At 50.2% G+C, this 12,031-nt stretch overlaps 1 protein-coding gene across 2 annotated transcripts in view; it reads right to left on the bottom strand.

Moving 5' to 3' along the window:
- Positions 1-538: 538 nt before the first annotated feature.
- The window catches only part of ZNF609 (zinc finger protein 609), a 231,184-nt gene continuing 219,691 nt past the window's right edge, over positions 539-12,031 (bottom strand). The window contains exons 5-10 of one of the 2 annotated variants that reach the window (XM_044229614.1): positions 9,248-11,588; positions 7,866-8,232; positions 6,264-6,439; positions 5,796-6,012; positions 5,231-5,309; positions 539-4,924 (exon numbers count right to left, since the gene is read on the bottom strand). In XM_044229614.1, the coding sequence (XP_044085549.1) occupies positions 5,236-5,309; positions 5,796-6,012; positions 6,264-6,439; positions 7,866-8,232; positions 9,248-11,588 (3,175 nt within the window). In that variant the 3' untranslated portion in view covers positions 539-4,924; positions 5,231-5,235. The remainder of the gene's footprint in view (positions 4,925-5,230; positions 5,310-5,795; positions 6,013-6,263; positions 6,440-7,865; positions 8,233-9,247; positions 11,589-12,031) is intronic. The other variant, XM_044229615.1, reaches the window with a different exon arrangement.

Below are 12,031 nucleotides of genomic sequence, written 5' to 3'. Positions count from 1 at the left end.
ATCTACATGACTGGGATAAAGAACTAAGACAAAAGGCAGCCGTTTACTAGTCCTTCATTCTAGTAAGCAGAGGGGACAGGAAACATGCCTGAGTTTCTGCTGCCATCTGCTGGTAGATCCACTTCAATGCAACTACAGGTAGAAGGGCAGAATTGGAAAACCAAGTGCTCTGTTAAGATTTCCCTTCGGAGGGGCGCCTGGGTGACTCTGTGGGTTAAGCTTCTGCCTTCAGCTCGGGTCATGATCTCAGGGTCCTGGGATGGAGCCCCGAGTTGGGCTCTCTGCTCAGCAGGGAGCCTGCTTTCCCCTCTCTCTCTGCCCGCCTCTCTGCCTACTTGTGATCGCTGTCAAATGGATAAATAAAATCTTTAAAAAAATTCCCTTTGGAAAAAAGAAATTTTGCCAGATAAGACCACCAGCAGGAAAGAAATCTGGTACCCAAAAGCACTTCATTTAAAAAGGTAACTTGGTATATTTTGAGGGGTTAATGGATAAGGAGGATATGTGAAAGGCAACTAAGTCTAAATTTAAGAACAGGGACATTAAAAACTTTATTTAATAAATACAACAAATAATTTAAAAATATACTTCAATTCCAAAGCCAATTAAGAAAAGGAAGTAGAGAAAGGGGAAAAAAGGGGGACAAGATCAGAAGAAAAAGAGAAAGTTCAAGAGACAGAACAATGGTTTGGTTGGGCTGTGTGTCAGAATGTACTACCCTTTAAAATTCTGATCAAATGCTCTTGACTCCTAAACCCTTAGCCCTTGTTCTGATAGGGTAGCCACAGGAGTCTACCAGCCAGGAATGATTCTCTGGGCTCTGGATCAGAGCACGCTGGAGGCTGGAATCGGCAGGGGGAATGTTAGGGGGCAGTTGCTTGCTTGCTTCTAAAAACCATCTGTTCTAAACCCCAGGCAGGTTTAAGTAGTGCAAACTCTTAAGCGGAGAGCTCCTAGCTGCATAGTTTCACAAGTGAGTGTCCAAAGCCCGGGCCTTCGGGAGCCAGGGCCCAGGGTACCGAGGGGTCTGAAGCCACTTTGGTGAATGGGATCGAAAGGGGAAGACAGGAGAGACCAGGGCAGAGGAGCAAAGCCCCTGGCTAAGCCAGTGGCCGAGCCGGAAAACACTGCTGGGCAAGAGAGGGCTGCAGGGCAGGTAGTCTGGACACTGGATTCAACAGTTTGCCATCAGCCAGGGAAGGTGGAGCTGAGGATGCATATGGAGCAGAACCAGGAAGATCAGGAAAGCTGAGGGAAAACAGAAGAGTGGGGAGGAAGGAGGAAGCAGCTCAGCAGCAAACTCCAGGAGAAATAACCAGCAGCCCTCACAGATTTGTGATTGTCTCTTAAAAAGATTTATTTTCTCTTCTTGCCTGAATGTACAAAGGCAAAAAGAGTACAGTTTGTATATATATATATTTATATATATATATATATAAAAAACAAGGAACTTGGTAATGTACACTTTACAGAAGGGAAGAATCAGGAAGACTGAAATTAAATCCAACAGAGCAACGCCAATGGAACAAAAGCTATGAACAGCAACACTGCCCCTCCAGCCCGGGCCTCCAGCTCGCCCCAACCTGCTCCCAATTGGGGGGGCTGAGCACCAAGGCAAGCGGGTGGGCTGGGGCAAGAGGGGCTGGGGGCGGGGCCTGGGAGGGGCTTGATCCCAGGAGGGGCCCATGGCAGAGGATCATCGGAAAGCTTCCTGGGATGCCCTAGTAGTAAAACAAATGACAAAGGCCCAGAATTATGGGGCCAACTAGCTGCCCAGTTGAATCACAGGGGCAGGAGAGTAGACACTGGGATGGTGACAGAGTACACAATATAATAAGCGACATGGGTGACCTCAAAGCCCGCGTACAGTAACTCTAGCCCTTCTACAGTCTCACCCTCCCAACCCCCAAGCCACATCCTCTCACCCTCGCCTTGGAGCCTGGAGAGAAGATTCAAGAATCACCATTTCATTTCATGGGGTGCCCTCTTAACCCTTCTGCATGTGGTCTTTTGACCTGGAGACGTGTGGAAGGGATGAGGTAAGAGAAGGGAGCTTCATACATGTATACATACATGTACAGGCAGGGAAGGGGGATGAAGGAAACAGCACACCTTAAATGAGGAAGGAGATGTGAGCCCTGAAGAGCAGCTCTCCAAGCCGTGACTGTCCCAGCTGGGGGTGAGGCTCCTGCCTTCTAGCTTCTCGGGTGGAGCCCTGACAAACGAGGTCTTGGAAAAGGCCTGGGCAGGGGTGGCTCATAGTGAGCCTTGGTCTGGGTGTCATGGCCCTTAACAGCACACTTTGCCAGCCTTTGCTCATGGGGCAGGGTCAGGGGATCCTTGCTGAGGGTCTCATCTCTCTGAACAGGTCACAGGTACCCCCACCCACGGGCCGCCTCCCCATACAGAGCGGCTGGAGGTAAACAGCAGGTCCCTCCACAGCACTGGTCAAGGATCTGTTTCCACTGCTGCTGCTTCGGGTTGTTTCAGGGAGGGAAGACTGGACCTGGTGAGGAAAGGGGCCTGGGAAAAAGGCAGTGCTATTCTGCATTGTTGTTCCCACCTGCTCTTCTGGGCAGCTCAGCTCCTACTCTTCTCCAGAGGCTTGATACAAGGATCAGAGAGCCAAAGTGTTTTTTAAGGAAAAGGAAAAGCTGTCCCCTTCTGCAGAACCCAAGACTGCCCTGCTAATACAGAAGTTCCTCTTCTCTGTTATAGAACAAAGTGGAAAGGGCAGGAATGTGGGGCCAGGCCTGCCCAACGGGAAAGAAAATTACTCCCAACAGTTTCTTTACAATATGTACAGAACACGCTGTAAACCAGCGCCACAGATACAAAACACACAATATTTAAAAACAAACAGGAACAGAGATGGGCACTTGGCTCCACCCCACAGGAGCCTGGCAGGGCATCATCAGGCTGAAATTCAGAGTCATCCTCCTGGTGGGGTTGACTCAGGTTAGGTGGGGTGAAGGCGTCCAAAGAAACTACTTCCATGGATAAAAGGAAAGTCAGTGCCCGGGTGCCCAGAGCACTGCCCTCCGGGTGAGTGGAGGCAGAGGGAATGATGGGGGCGAGGGAGGCTGCTTAGGGGCCTGCTAAGTGGTCTAAAACAGTGGGTTTTGGGAGAGGGCTCAGAAGCCAACCTGAATAAAAACAATGACATGAAAACCCAGAGGAAAGTTCTATAGGTCAGAGGGGCTCCTCTTAAGCAAATGACCCCAAGCCATTCAGAGTAGGGCTCTGGGGTTCTTGGCAGGCAGCCTCTGCCAGGCATTGTGCTTACTGTCCTCTACCTCCCTGCCCCAAATGGAGTCAGAGCCAAGTCCTTGCTCTTAAAGGGTCGCTTTGGCACTCTGGTCACAAATACCCCTCTCAAGCCTAGGCTGGTGTGCGTCAGTCTTTCTCAATCCAGAAGGTCAAGGCAAGATAGCCAGGGGGAACAAAGGGATGATAACTCAAAAGCCAAATAAGAGCTAAAGCTTCCCCTAGGCGGGGGAAGAAGTGACTCCATACAGCTGCCACATCCTCATCCCTTTCCCAGGGCAGAGAGCATAAAGCCGGACTGGGAGACTGCACTTCTGAGGGGAGCAGAGAAATGTCCGCTGCCTCACAGCACAGCTCCACTGAGTACACTCTGTGGTTCTGAGGAGTAATGGCTTGGATGTGTTATCCCAGGGTGTAAGGAACACCTACCTTCCCACGGCCAGTGGCCCCTAAAACAAAAACATGTGTTACGAAGAAACACAGCTTATATTGGCACACACGGGGTTATAGACTGAGCTCTATAAAAGTCGTGTACTTGTATACAGAGCAATTGGGCTGTATATATTTGGGGCCCTAAATGAGGATACTCAGGTGGCTGAATGGACAGGACATCTCTAAGAACTGCTGGGTGCTCCCAGGGCCTGCCTCCTGGGCCTTGCCCTAAGGTGACCTGGCAGACTCCAAAGCTCCCCATGCTGGGGGGAATACTATTTTACCTGCCTGAGTCTTAAGAGCCAAGCATTGGAAAAGAAAAGGAGCGATCAGCATGGGGATCCCCCTGGGAAAGGCACCAAGGGGTCAGGAGGAAAGAGAAAGGGCAAGGAGTTGGGGGCTAGGAAGCAGCAGGACTTCGTGAGGATGCAGGTTCTGTTTCACAGACTCCATTCATGCTCCAGCTCCAGCTTACTCCCAGTATGCCTGGGGAGCCCTGTGCTGGTATTGGGACCCCGGCCCTCTGCCTGACGGGCAGCCCAAGGCCACGGTGGGGCAAACGCCTTGGTCTTCCTTTCCAGGCTAGGCTCTGAGCATTTATATGTGCTCACGTGTGAGGGTAGAAGTCTTCGTGTTTGAAGACCTTGTTTTCACAAGTACAGAGAAAACAGCCCCCAATTTCTTTCCTGAGATTCTAATTCCTCCACATGCTGCCAGTTTCCAGGGCCCAAACTGCTGGGGAGATGCAGGAATCTGGTGATTGTGGTAATGACGGTGAGAGGGGTATGGCTGCTGTGCTGTCTTCAGACCTTACCCAGTGCTTGGGAGCCCCCCCCGGGGGTGAGGGTGAGGGTGTTGGCACTGCTCCGGCAGCTGACCAGGGTCTTGGGGGAACAGAGCAGTGACTTCTCTGGGCTGAGGCCATGTTCCCCTGGTTCCTCCCCATGCCTTCATCTCCACATGGGCCACAATAGTCACGACCGTGGCTGAGAGAATAAATATTTTTGCTAAGTACCAGCTCTCCAACTCCTGAGGAAGAGGGAGGGTCGGGGAGTCCGGGGATCTGGTGGAGGTGAGATAGCCAAGGGTCTGCCTTCGGTCATGGTAGGAACGGCAAACAGGATGATCAACACCATTTAACTGATGTCTGAATGGCACCTCCGGCACCTCCTTGGGTGAGCCAGTCCGGGCCCGTGAAGCTGACTTTATCCGGGCACTTGGTGTTCTGTAAGGGAAACATGGACAGGTAACCAGGCACTCAGCCTGCTGGTATAATAACCACCAGGTGGCGCTCTGAAAACACGAACGGCAGGGGAGGCCAGTTCTGGCCCTTTGGGGACACTGGTGTTGGGCAGCTCTTGTTGGATGTATGTGGCTTAACCAGAGACTGGGAGACCCCTACGAGAGGCTTGGCCAAGGTTCCACCATTTCCAGACCACTGACCCCCACTCCTAGTCTCCATAAGGGTTCTGTGATCCAGGTATCAACTCCTCCTGCTCTACGTGTTGTCCCAAATTAAAAAGTGACTTACCGTTCTCACCTCCGAGGGGGTGGGTAGAGTGAGGGAGTTGAGCCTTGCTGGCTGGCAACAATGGCTGTAGAAGAAAGCCCTGAGTGAGAAGGAGGACATGTTTAGTGTAATAACACTCCCAGAACCCTCTGATTAAACACTTTTTCTTTCTAAGCGTGGTGTGGGTAACAGGAGGAGTTTCTCCTTAAATTCCTGGCTTCCCTGAGTTTTGGGGTGCTGACAGAAAAAAAAATCTGGTACTTGGCCAGATATAGTGACTGCGGACAGTATATATAGCAAGGCTCTATTTTTTAGCTGCTTGTTTCTCTTTGGCTATGGAATACCTGGTCCTTATTCTTCTGAATATCAAAGCCAGTTTTCTACAGGAGTTTGAGAGTCCCTAAGCTCCGGGAGAGGAAATAAATGTCCTATGCTTTAATGACTACCTGCAGGGGGCTAAGATCTGGACAGATTAGAAGCACAACAAGAAAAAATTCAAAAGGATTCTTGCTGGGGGTCCCTTGATGTGGGCAATACTACTAGGCTACTGGGACGAAGTCAAAAAGAGTTAGGGGAAGGAGGTTACCTGCTGCGTAGGGTAAGTTGTACTGTGCTGGGAGCAACGAGTAGCCCAGATGGTGGTGGTGGTGGTGTGTGGACATCAGGCGCTGAGAAGGGGAGGTGCGGGGCCGGTCCACACTCCTTTCAGCCCCGCCTGCTCCCCCGACGCTGCTACAGCTGCCACCACCCCCAACCACCCCACAACCTCCCCGATCTCTCTCCTGAGACGTTTTATCAGTTATCTGGAAAAAAAGCAGAACAAAAGCACTACTGTGAGACACACACACGCACACACACACACACACACACACACACGATGCTCCGAGTCTACATTAGGACTCCTTACAAACGCAGGGCACCTGAGAATTGTGGAGATGCCCGGTAAAGCCAATGCTAAGTCAGCTAGGTTGCACTGGAGTTAAGACCTGAACTTGCCTGCCCACCTTCTTCCAGACCCTGGATCTGGGTTTTGTTAGCAGCTGGCACCTCTTACCGTGGGAGACTTGCTCTTGTAGTGACTGGCATGCTGCTGCAAGATGTCCAGAGCTTTGGACTCCGAGCTGGATTTACAACTGACACTCGGGCTGGCTCGCGCCTTGTCGGCATCTTCACCCCCTGAGACCTTGCTGCCGTATGGGGAGAAAGAGTAGCTGGAAGGTAGGTAGGAACCTGGGGAAGGAGAAGTAAAATGGTCAGAGATGCGAGAAGCAGATGAAACTCGTTTTAGTGACTGTGGTTAGGCAGGTATCAGCTTTCCTAGGCACAGGCAGAGGTGGTTCCTACCATGGTGTCTTCAGGCTGAACCTATTAGTGTGTCCTTTCTTTACTGAGCTGTAGAGGCACACTAGCTAAGGGATATTATGGACATGGGCCTCAGCTTCTGGGGAATCAACTACTCTAGAGCCTCAGCCTCAGAGATTCACCTTGGAGAGGCTAAATTATGGTGAAGTGGAAAGGTCCGAGGATTTGGAGTCAGATGACCTTGGGATCAAATCTACCTCTCGAGACTTACCAGCTGGTTAGCCTTCAGTAAAGTAACAACGCTTCTGAGCTTCAGTTTCTTTCCCATCAGCAGGAAGATACTAATGCTATTCCATAGGGAAGATTAAATGAGATCGTGTACACAAGTCATTGAGTAGTGTCTGGCCCACAGCAGGCACTTGCCAAGGTAAGTGTTATTTTTATGTGGATGGATGGAATAACAGAGGAAGGAACACCACAGGCTGAGACAATTTCCTATCTCTGTTTGAAAAGTTTACTTGTGCTATTTAGCGTCTGCCTTACAGTGTTCAACCAGGATATCAAGACTAGGCTGTTCTCTCACAAGGAAGGGGGAGCTCTGGGGAGTGAAAAGAATGCTCTTCTGCTCCCAGAAGCATCCCACATGACGTTTCAGACAACAGAAAGCAGTGAGTACAGTTGAACAGGAGCAGTCCTGTAACGAGTTAAAAACCACTTACGTCCCTACTTTGTGCCCCTCCCCAAGAATTCAGGGATGGCAGTGTCAAGAGCTTATCTTTCCCAAGCTGAATGTTTTCTACTGGACTTCCCCCCACTCTGATTTCAAACAGATCTTCCCCTCTCCCACTGTCTTCCAACCTTCCAGCTGAACATGATCTTCTAAATGAATACATGCATTGTCCTGGTTTGAATTTTATTTGTTCCATGTGTCTCTCCCAATACAATTAAGTTGTAAGCTCCTTAAGAGGGAACTAGTCTTCTCTGTTTCTTTTTTATTCCCCAAGATACCTTACCCATTGCAAAAGTGTAGAGCATGTGTTTAAAAAAATCCCAGTTGAGGGAAGATGGCAGTGGTAGGGAGTTCTGCCTTCAGTTATCCAGGAAAACTGACTACAGAGGCAAAACTCAAGCTGGAGCAAGGAAGGGAGACATGGTCCCTCAGACGTAGTCAGGGGTCATACAAGGAGCTTGAGGCTAGACTGAGCAGCTCACAGAATGTCACATACAAAATAGGGCAGTCATCTGTCCCAGGCACAGTCAGCCTTAGGGGTCTGCAAGAAAACTCTGGCTCTGAAATCTGTTTCATTTCCCGTCCCAGTTAGTGGAGTGCCAAGTGGGAAGGTGGGGGCTATACCTGGGTAGTTCTGCATCATCACAGCAGGCATGCCCCGGTAGCTGGGGTGGTTGGGGTCATAGGACTGGCTGTAGGAGTAGCCATGCATGTAAGGGATGTAGGACTGGTGCTGGGTGAGCGGGGAGGACACAGGCACATGGACACTTGGTCGGGGCTCCTTGCTCCCCAGGCGGGATTCCTCTGATGTGGACAGCTTGCAGTCACTACTTGTGCTTTCCTTTCCATCCTCCTTGGAGACAGAGTCCTTACTCCGACTCCTTTCTTCCTTTAATTTGCGGTCCCGCTCCTCTTTCCACCGCTCATCCTCTGACTTAATGTCCGAGTACTTGGCAGGATAGACATATGTCCACATCCGGGGCTCTGTTTCCTAAAAATCACAGAACGAGCACTGAGTGTTGTACAGATGAGAGTGAGATTTCAAGCGCAAGGTCATAGGAGAGACACCAGTGCAGGTTAATACTAGACACCAGTGCAGGGTAAAATCTTGGCCTCTGTTGATCTTCATTTAGAATGAACTCTGGTCCCTCCTTTTTAAAAAGCCTGCTCCCTCCCTGCCCAGGAGGAAACAAGATGTGGGGAAGGAAAAGGAAAATCCACCAGTGGGTCTTCTTTAGGAGAAAATGCATTCTGGGGAAAGGAGTCTTTGAATAAAAGAAGCTGCTCCTTTTCCAAGGAATTTTAGGTGGTTTCACATCTTAAGAGCAAGCTTAGGGGCAGAGAGTCATGAGTGCTGCCCAGCTCAGAGGAGGGAGGTCTAGTGGTGATACCAAGAAGCATGGGAAGACTTTCTAAGTCTCATGAGCAGAACATGATGTAAGACCAAGTTCTCAGTTCTAACTCTACCTATTAAAAAACCATTTTTTAAAAGATTTTATTTTTATGTAATCTCTACATCCAACGTGGGGCTCGAACTTACAACCCTGAGATCAAGAGTTGCATGCTCCACTGACTGAACCAGCCAGGGTCCCCACTATAAAATCTTTCAGGAAGTAACTCAGGCTGAATGGTAACTCCCTCTAGCAAATGGATAGATCACCATGAACTTACTCCATAGGAACCAAACAGGGGAAGAAACACTGGACTAGGAATTGAGATAACCTGGGTTCTAGTCCTGGCTCTGCTAGTAAAGTTGCAAGTGACCCAGACAAATCAAGCTAACTTACCTGGGCATCTCCTGTCAAATGGGAAAAACACCTTTTACTTTTTAAAATGCTTTTTAAAAACACGAACATGATTTACAAAAATCCTTTAAAGAATCCTTTAAATTACATATTTCTCCTGCCAATCTCTATTCTGCTGATCCCCCCACCTAAGAGAGCCCTGATTTGTGAGGAAGAGAGAAAGCCTATCAAATACTATTTGTTTCCTCCCAGAACAGTTACCTGTCGGTACCAGAGTATGGGATCCACCTCTGCCTGCCGGCCACACTCGGCACCTGTCTTAGCCTCAGAGGCCTCCTTGCCTAGGTGGCTGGCCTCACTCAGCTTCACTTTAAGTCCTTCTGGGGCCTGGCTGGGGAGTTTGGAGGAGTCATCTAACTTGGGAATGATGACTGACTTGGCAGGGTCAGACCCTGGCTCCTTGGCCTTCCCGGGTCCTGACTTGACCAGGTCCGTCAGGCTGGGGGCCTTGGTAAGAGTCGGTGGAATCGACGGCTTTTGCTTCCATTCGTCCTTGAGTGCCGCCTCCCGCTCCTTCAGGCTTAGCTCGGTCTTCTTGTCGAGCCCCCGCTGCTGCTGCTCCAGGCTTTGCCGCTTCTGCTGCTCCTCGTACTGCTGCCGGTAGGCCGTGTTGGTGCTCAGGAGGTGGGTGTGGTAACTCTGGTCGCTGTAGCCATACGGGGGCACATAGGCGTACTGGTTGTAGTACAGGGACTGCATGTACATGTTGGGACGCTGCTGGATGACTGAAGGCTGCTGGCTGGAACCGCTCAGTTCTGGTTTCTTTTCCTCACAGATATCATTCTTCACTTTCCCCTCTATGCTCTCAGGCTCTTCATCCTTTTTAGTCTTCAGAGCCTGGCTCTCCACGCCTGCCTGGCTGTTGGGGTTCAGCGCCCCGGGGCTGGACTGTGCATAACTTGGAGAGTAGTAACTCTCAAAGCCTTGGTAATACGGTGAGTCTTTGCTCTGTGGCTGAGGGGGGAAAAGTGACTTCTTAGCCCCTTCCTTAACCAGCTGTTCAGGGTCCTTTGATTTGACACTGTCCACTTTGCCCTCCCCATCCTCCCCAGCATCAGATATGTCAGAGTATGCAGGGCTGTTGGTTTTGACTGAGTTGGCTTCAGCTCCATTCTGGGTCACCACATGTAAGGGAGTCAGGGGCTGGGTTGGGGTGGTGCTATCTATGCGGCTACTGCCTCCGATGGAAGGGCTGGGGGCATTGTCTGTGAAGCTGTAGATCTTGTCAGCTTCTGCCTTGATGCTAGCCAGTCGGCTTTGGTGGGGGTCTGAGGAGCCATTCAGGAGCCCCTCCATCTTCATCCCATCTCCCGATGATTCCCTGAATGGGCTTTTGCCTTCTTCTGCTCGACACACTTTCCCAGGGGTCAGAGGACTTTCAAGTTCCTTTGAAGACTCCTTCTTTTTTTTGTCTTTCTTTTTCTTGTCCTTGGCTGGAGTCAAGGCAGGGTTGACTGTGAAAGGTTCTCCCATCACAGTGGGCTTGGGCTGAATAGGTTTGAGTTGGGGGCTGTTGGGCATGGCTTGGACCACTGTGGTGGTCAAGCCTGAGGAGGAGCCTGGGCTTCCTGCTGTGAAGGTGGCGGTCTGGAAGGTGTAGATTTGCTGTGGGGGGATGGCAGGGGCAATAGGCCTCGCTGACTTTAAGCTTTTGGAAGGAATCTTTTCAGGCTTCAAACTGGAGGGTTTTTTACATTTTTCTTTTTCCATACACTTCCTTTCCAAAGAATCAAAGGCATCATTGCTTGTTTCATCCATTACTGAGGGTCCATCATCAGAGCCATCATTTGATAAGGCCCCGAGGTCTGTGTCCCCTTCCCCACTCAGCTTTTTCTTACAGAGGCCTTTTGTGCTGAATTTGCTTGAAGGAGAAGGGCTATGGGGCTCTACGAGCCGAACTTTGGGGGTAGCTGAGCGGGCAGGGGACAAGGAACCTTTTTGTGAGACGGATGCACCATTGCAGCTCCCAAGGTCTGCATGTAGGGTGGGCTCCTCTCCGTACTCACTGTCTCCATCTGCTTCCGGCTTACTGTCATCATCTGTGTGGGCATGGGCTTGGTGGTACTTAAGTCCATTGATGTGCTTATATTTTTTGTTGCAGTTTGGGTGGGGGCAGTCAATCAGGACTGGGGAGGGACAATTTCTGTCTAGAACAGTGGGTTCCACCTTGGTCCCAGGGAGGGGACCAGTGGCTGAGCCCATGGAATTCGTACGGACGCGCTTGCTCCCTTTGGAGTCCTCTGAGCTAGAATTCAGCTCCATGTCTGAGAGCGGTTTGTTTTTCCGCTTATTAGCCGAGGAAGGGCTGGCCTTGACATCTTCAGAGGTGCTACTGGCAGGTGGGCGATGCTCTGAAGAATTTTGGCTGCCCCGACGGCCTTTGCTATTGGCTCCTGCTCGGGTTTTGCTGCTGCTGCTGGTCCCTTTGCTGTCGGAGGCCGTGGCTGTCTCATTGACAGGTGTGTTACTGTTGGGACGCATGCGTTTGCCTCTACCCCGGCCATTGCGCATTTCCAAGTCACTGGTGGGGGAGTCGCAGAACCTAGGCAAAGGGCAAACACAACAGGATATTATTAAGAAGAGAAAACAACTTCAAACCAGTTTAGCTGCCTCCAGAAGAACTGTCCAGATGGTAACTATCATTTTCAATGAATATGATTTGTTAAAGGAACTTTTGAAAGCATGGAAACTGCATTAAATGGTAAGCTCCTAGGATGCTATCTGCTTGCTAGCTGTACATCATTCCCCAACATCTGCGTTCCCCAAATCCTGGCAAACTGGGTATAAATAAGATGTAAAGTGCCATTTACTGAAATGCCAAGCAGAAAGGGTCCTTGTGAAACCCACATTGTCTAATGTTCATAAAAATGAAAATGTTCCTGAGTTTAAACTCTTTGGAGATGGCTACCATCAAAAAGCAGCATCAATGATTGTTTGTTTACCTACAGGCAGACTCGGTGGACTTGGTCTCAAGGTAATTCCAGA

Source organism: Neovison vison, chromosome 13, assembly GCF_020171115.1.
Source record: "Neovison vison isolate M4711 chromosome 13, ASM_NN_V1, whole genome shotgun sequence".
Classification (NCBI taxonomy): Eukaryota; Metazoa; Chordata; class Mammalia; order Carnivora; family Mustelidae; genus Neogale; species Neogale vison.
The sequence above is the reverse complement of the archived record's forward strand: the minus strand, read 5'-3'. Positions and strand labels throughout refer to the sequence as shown.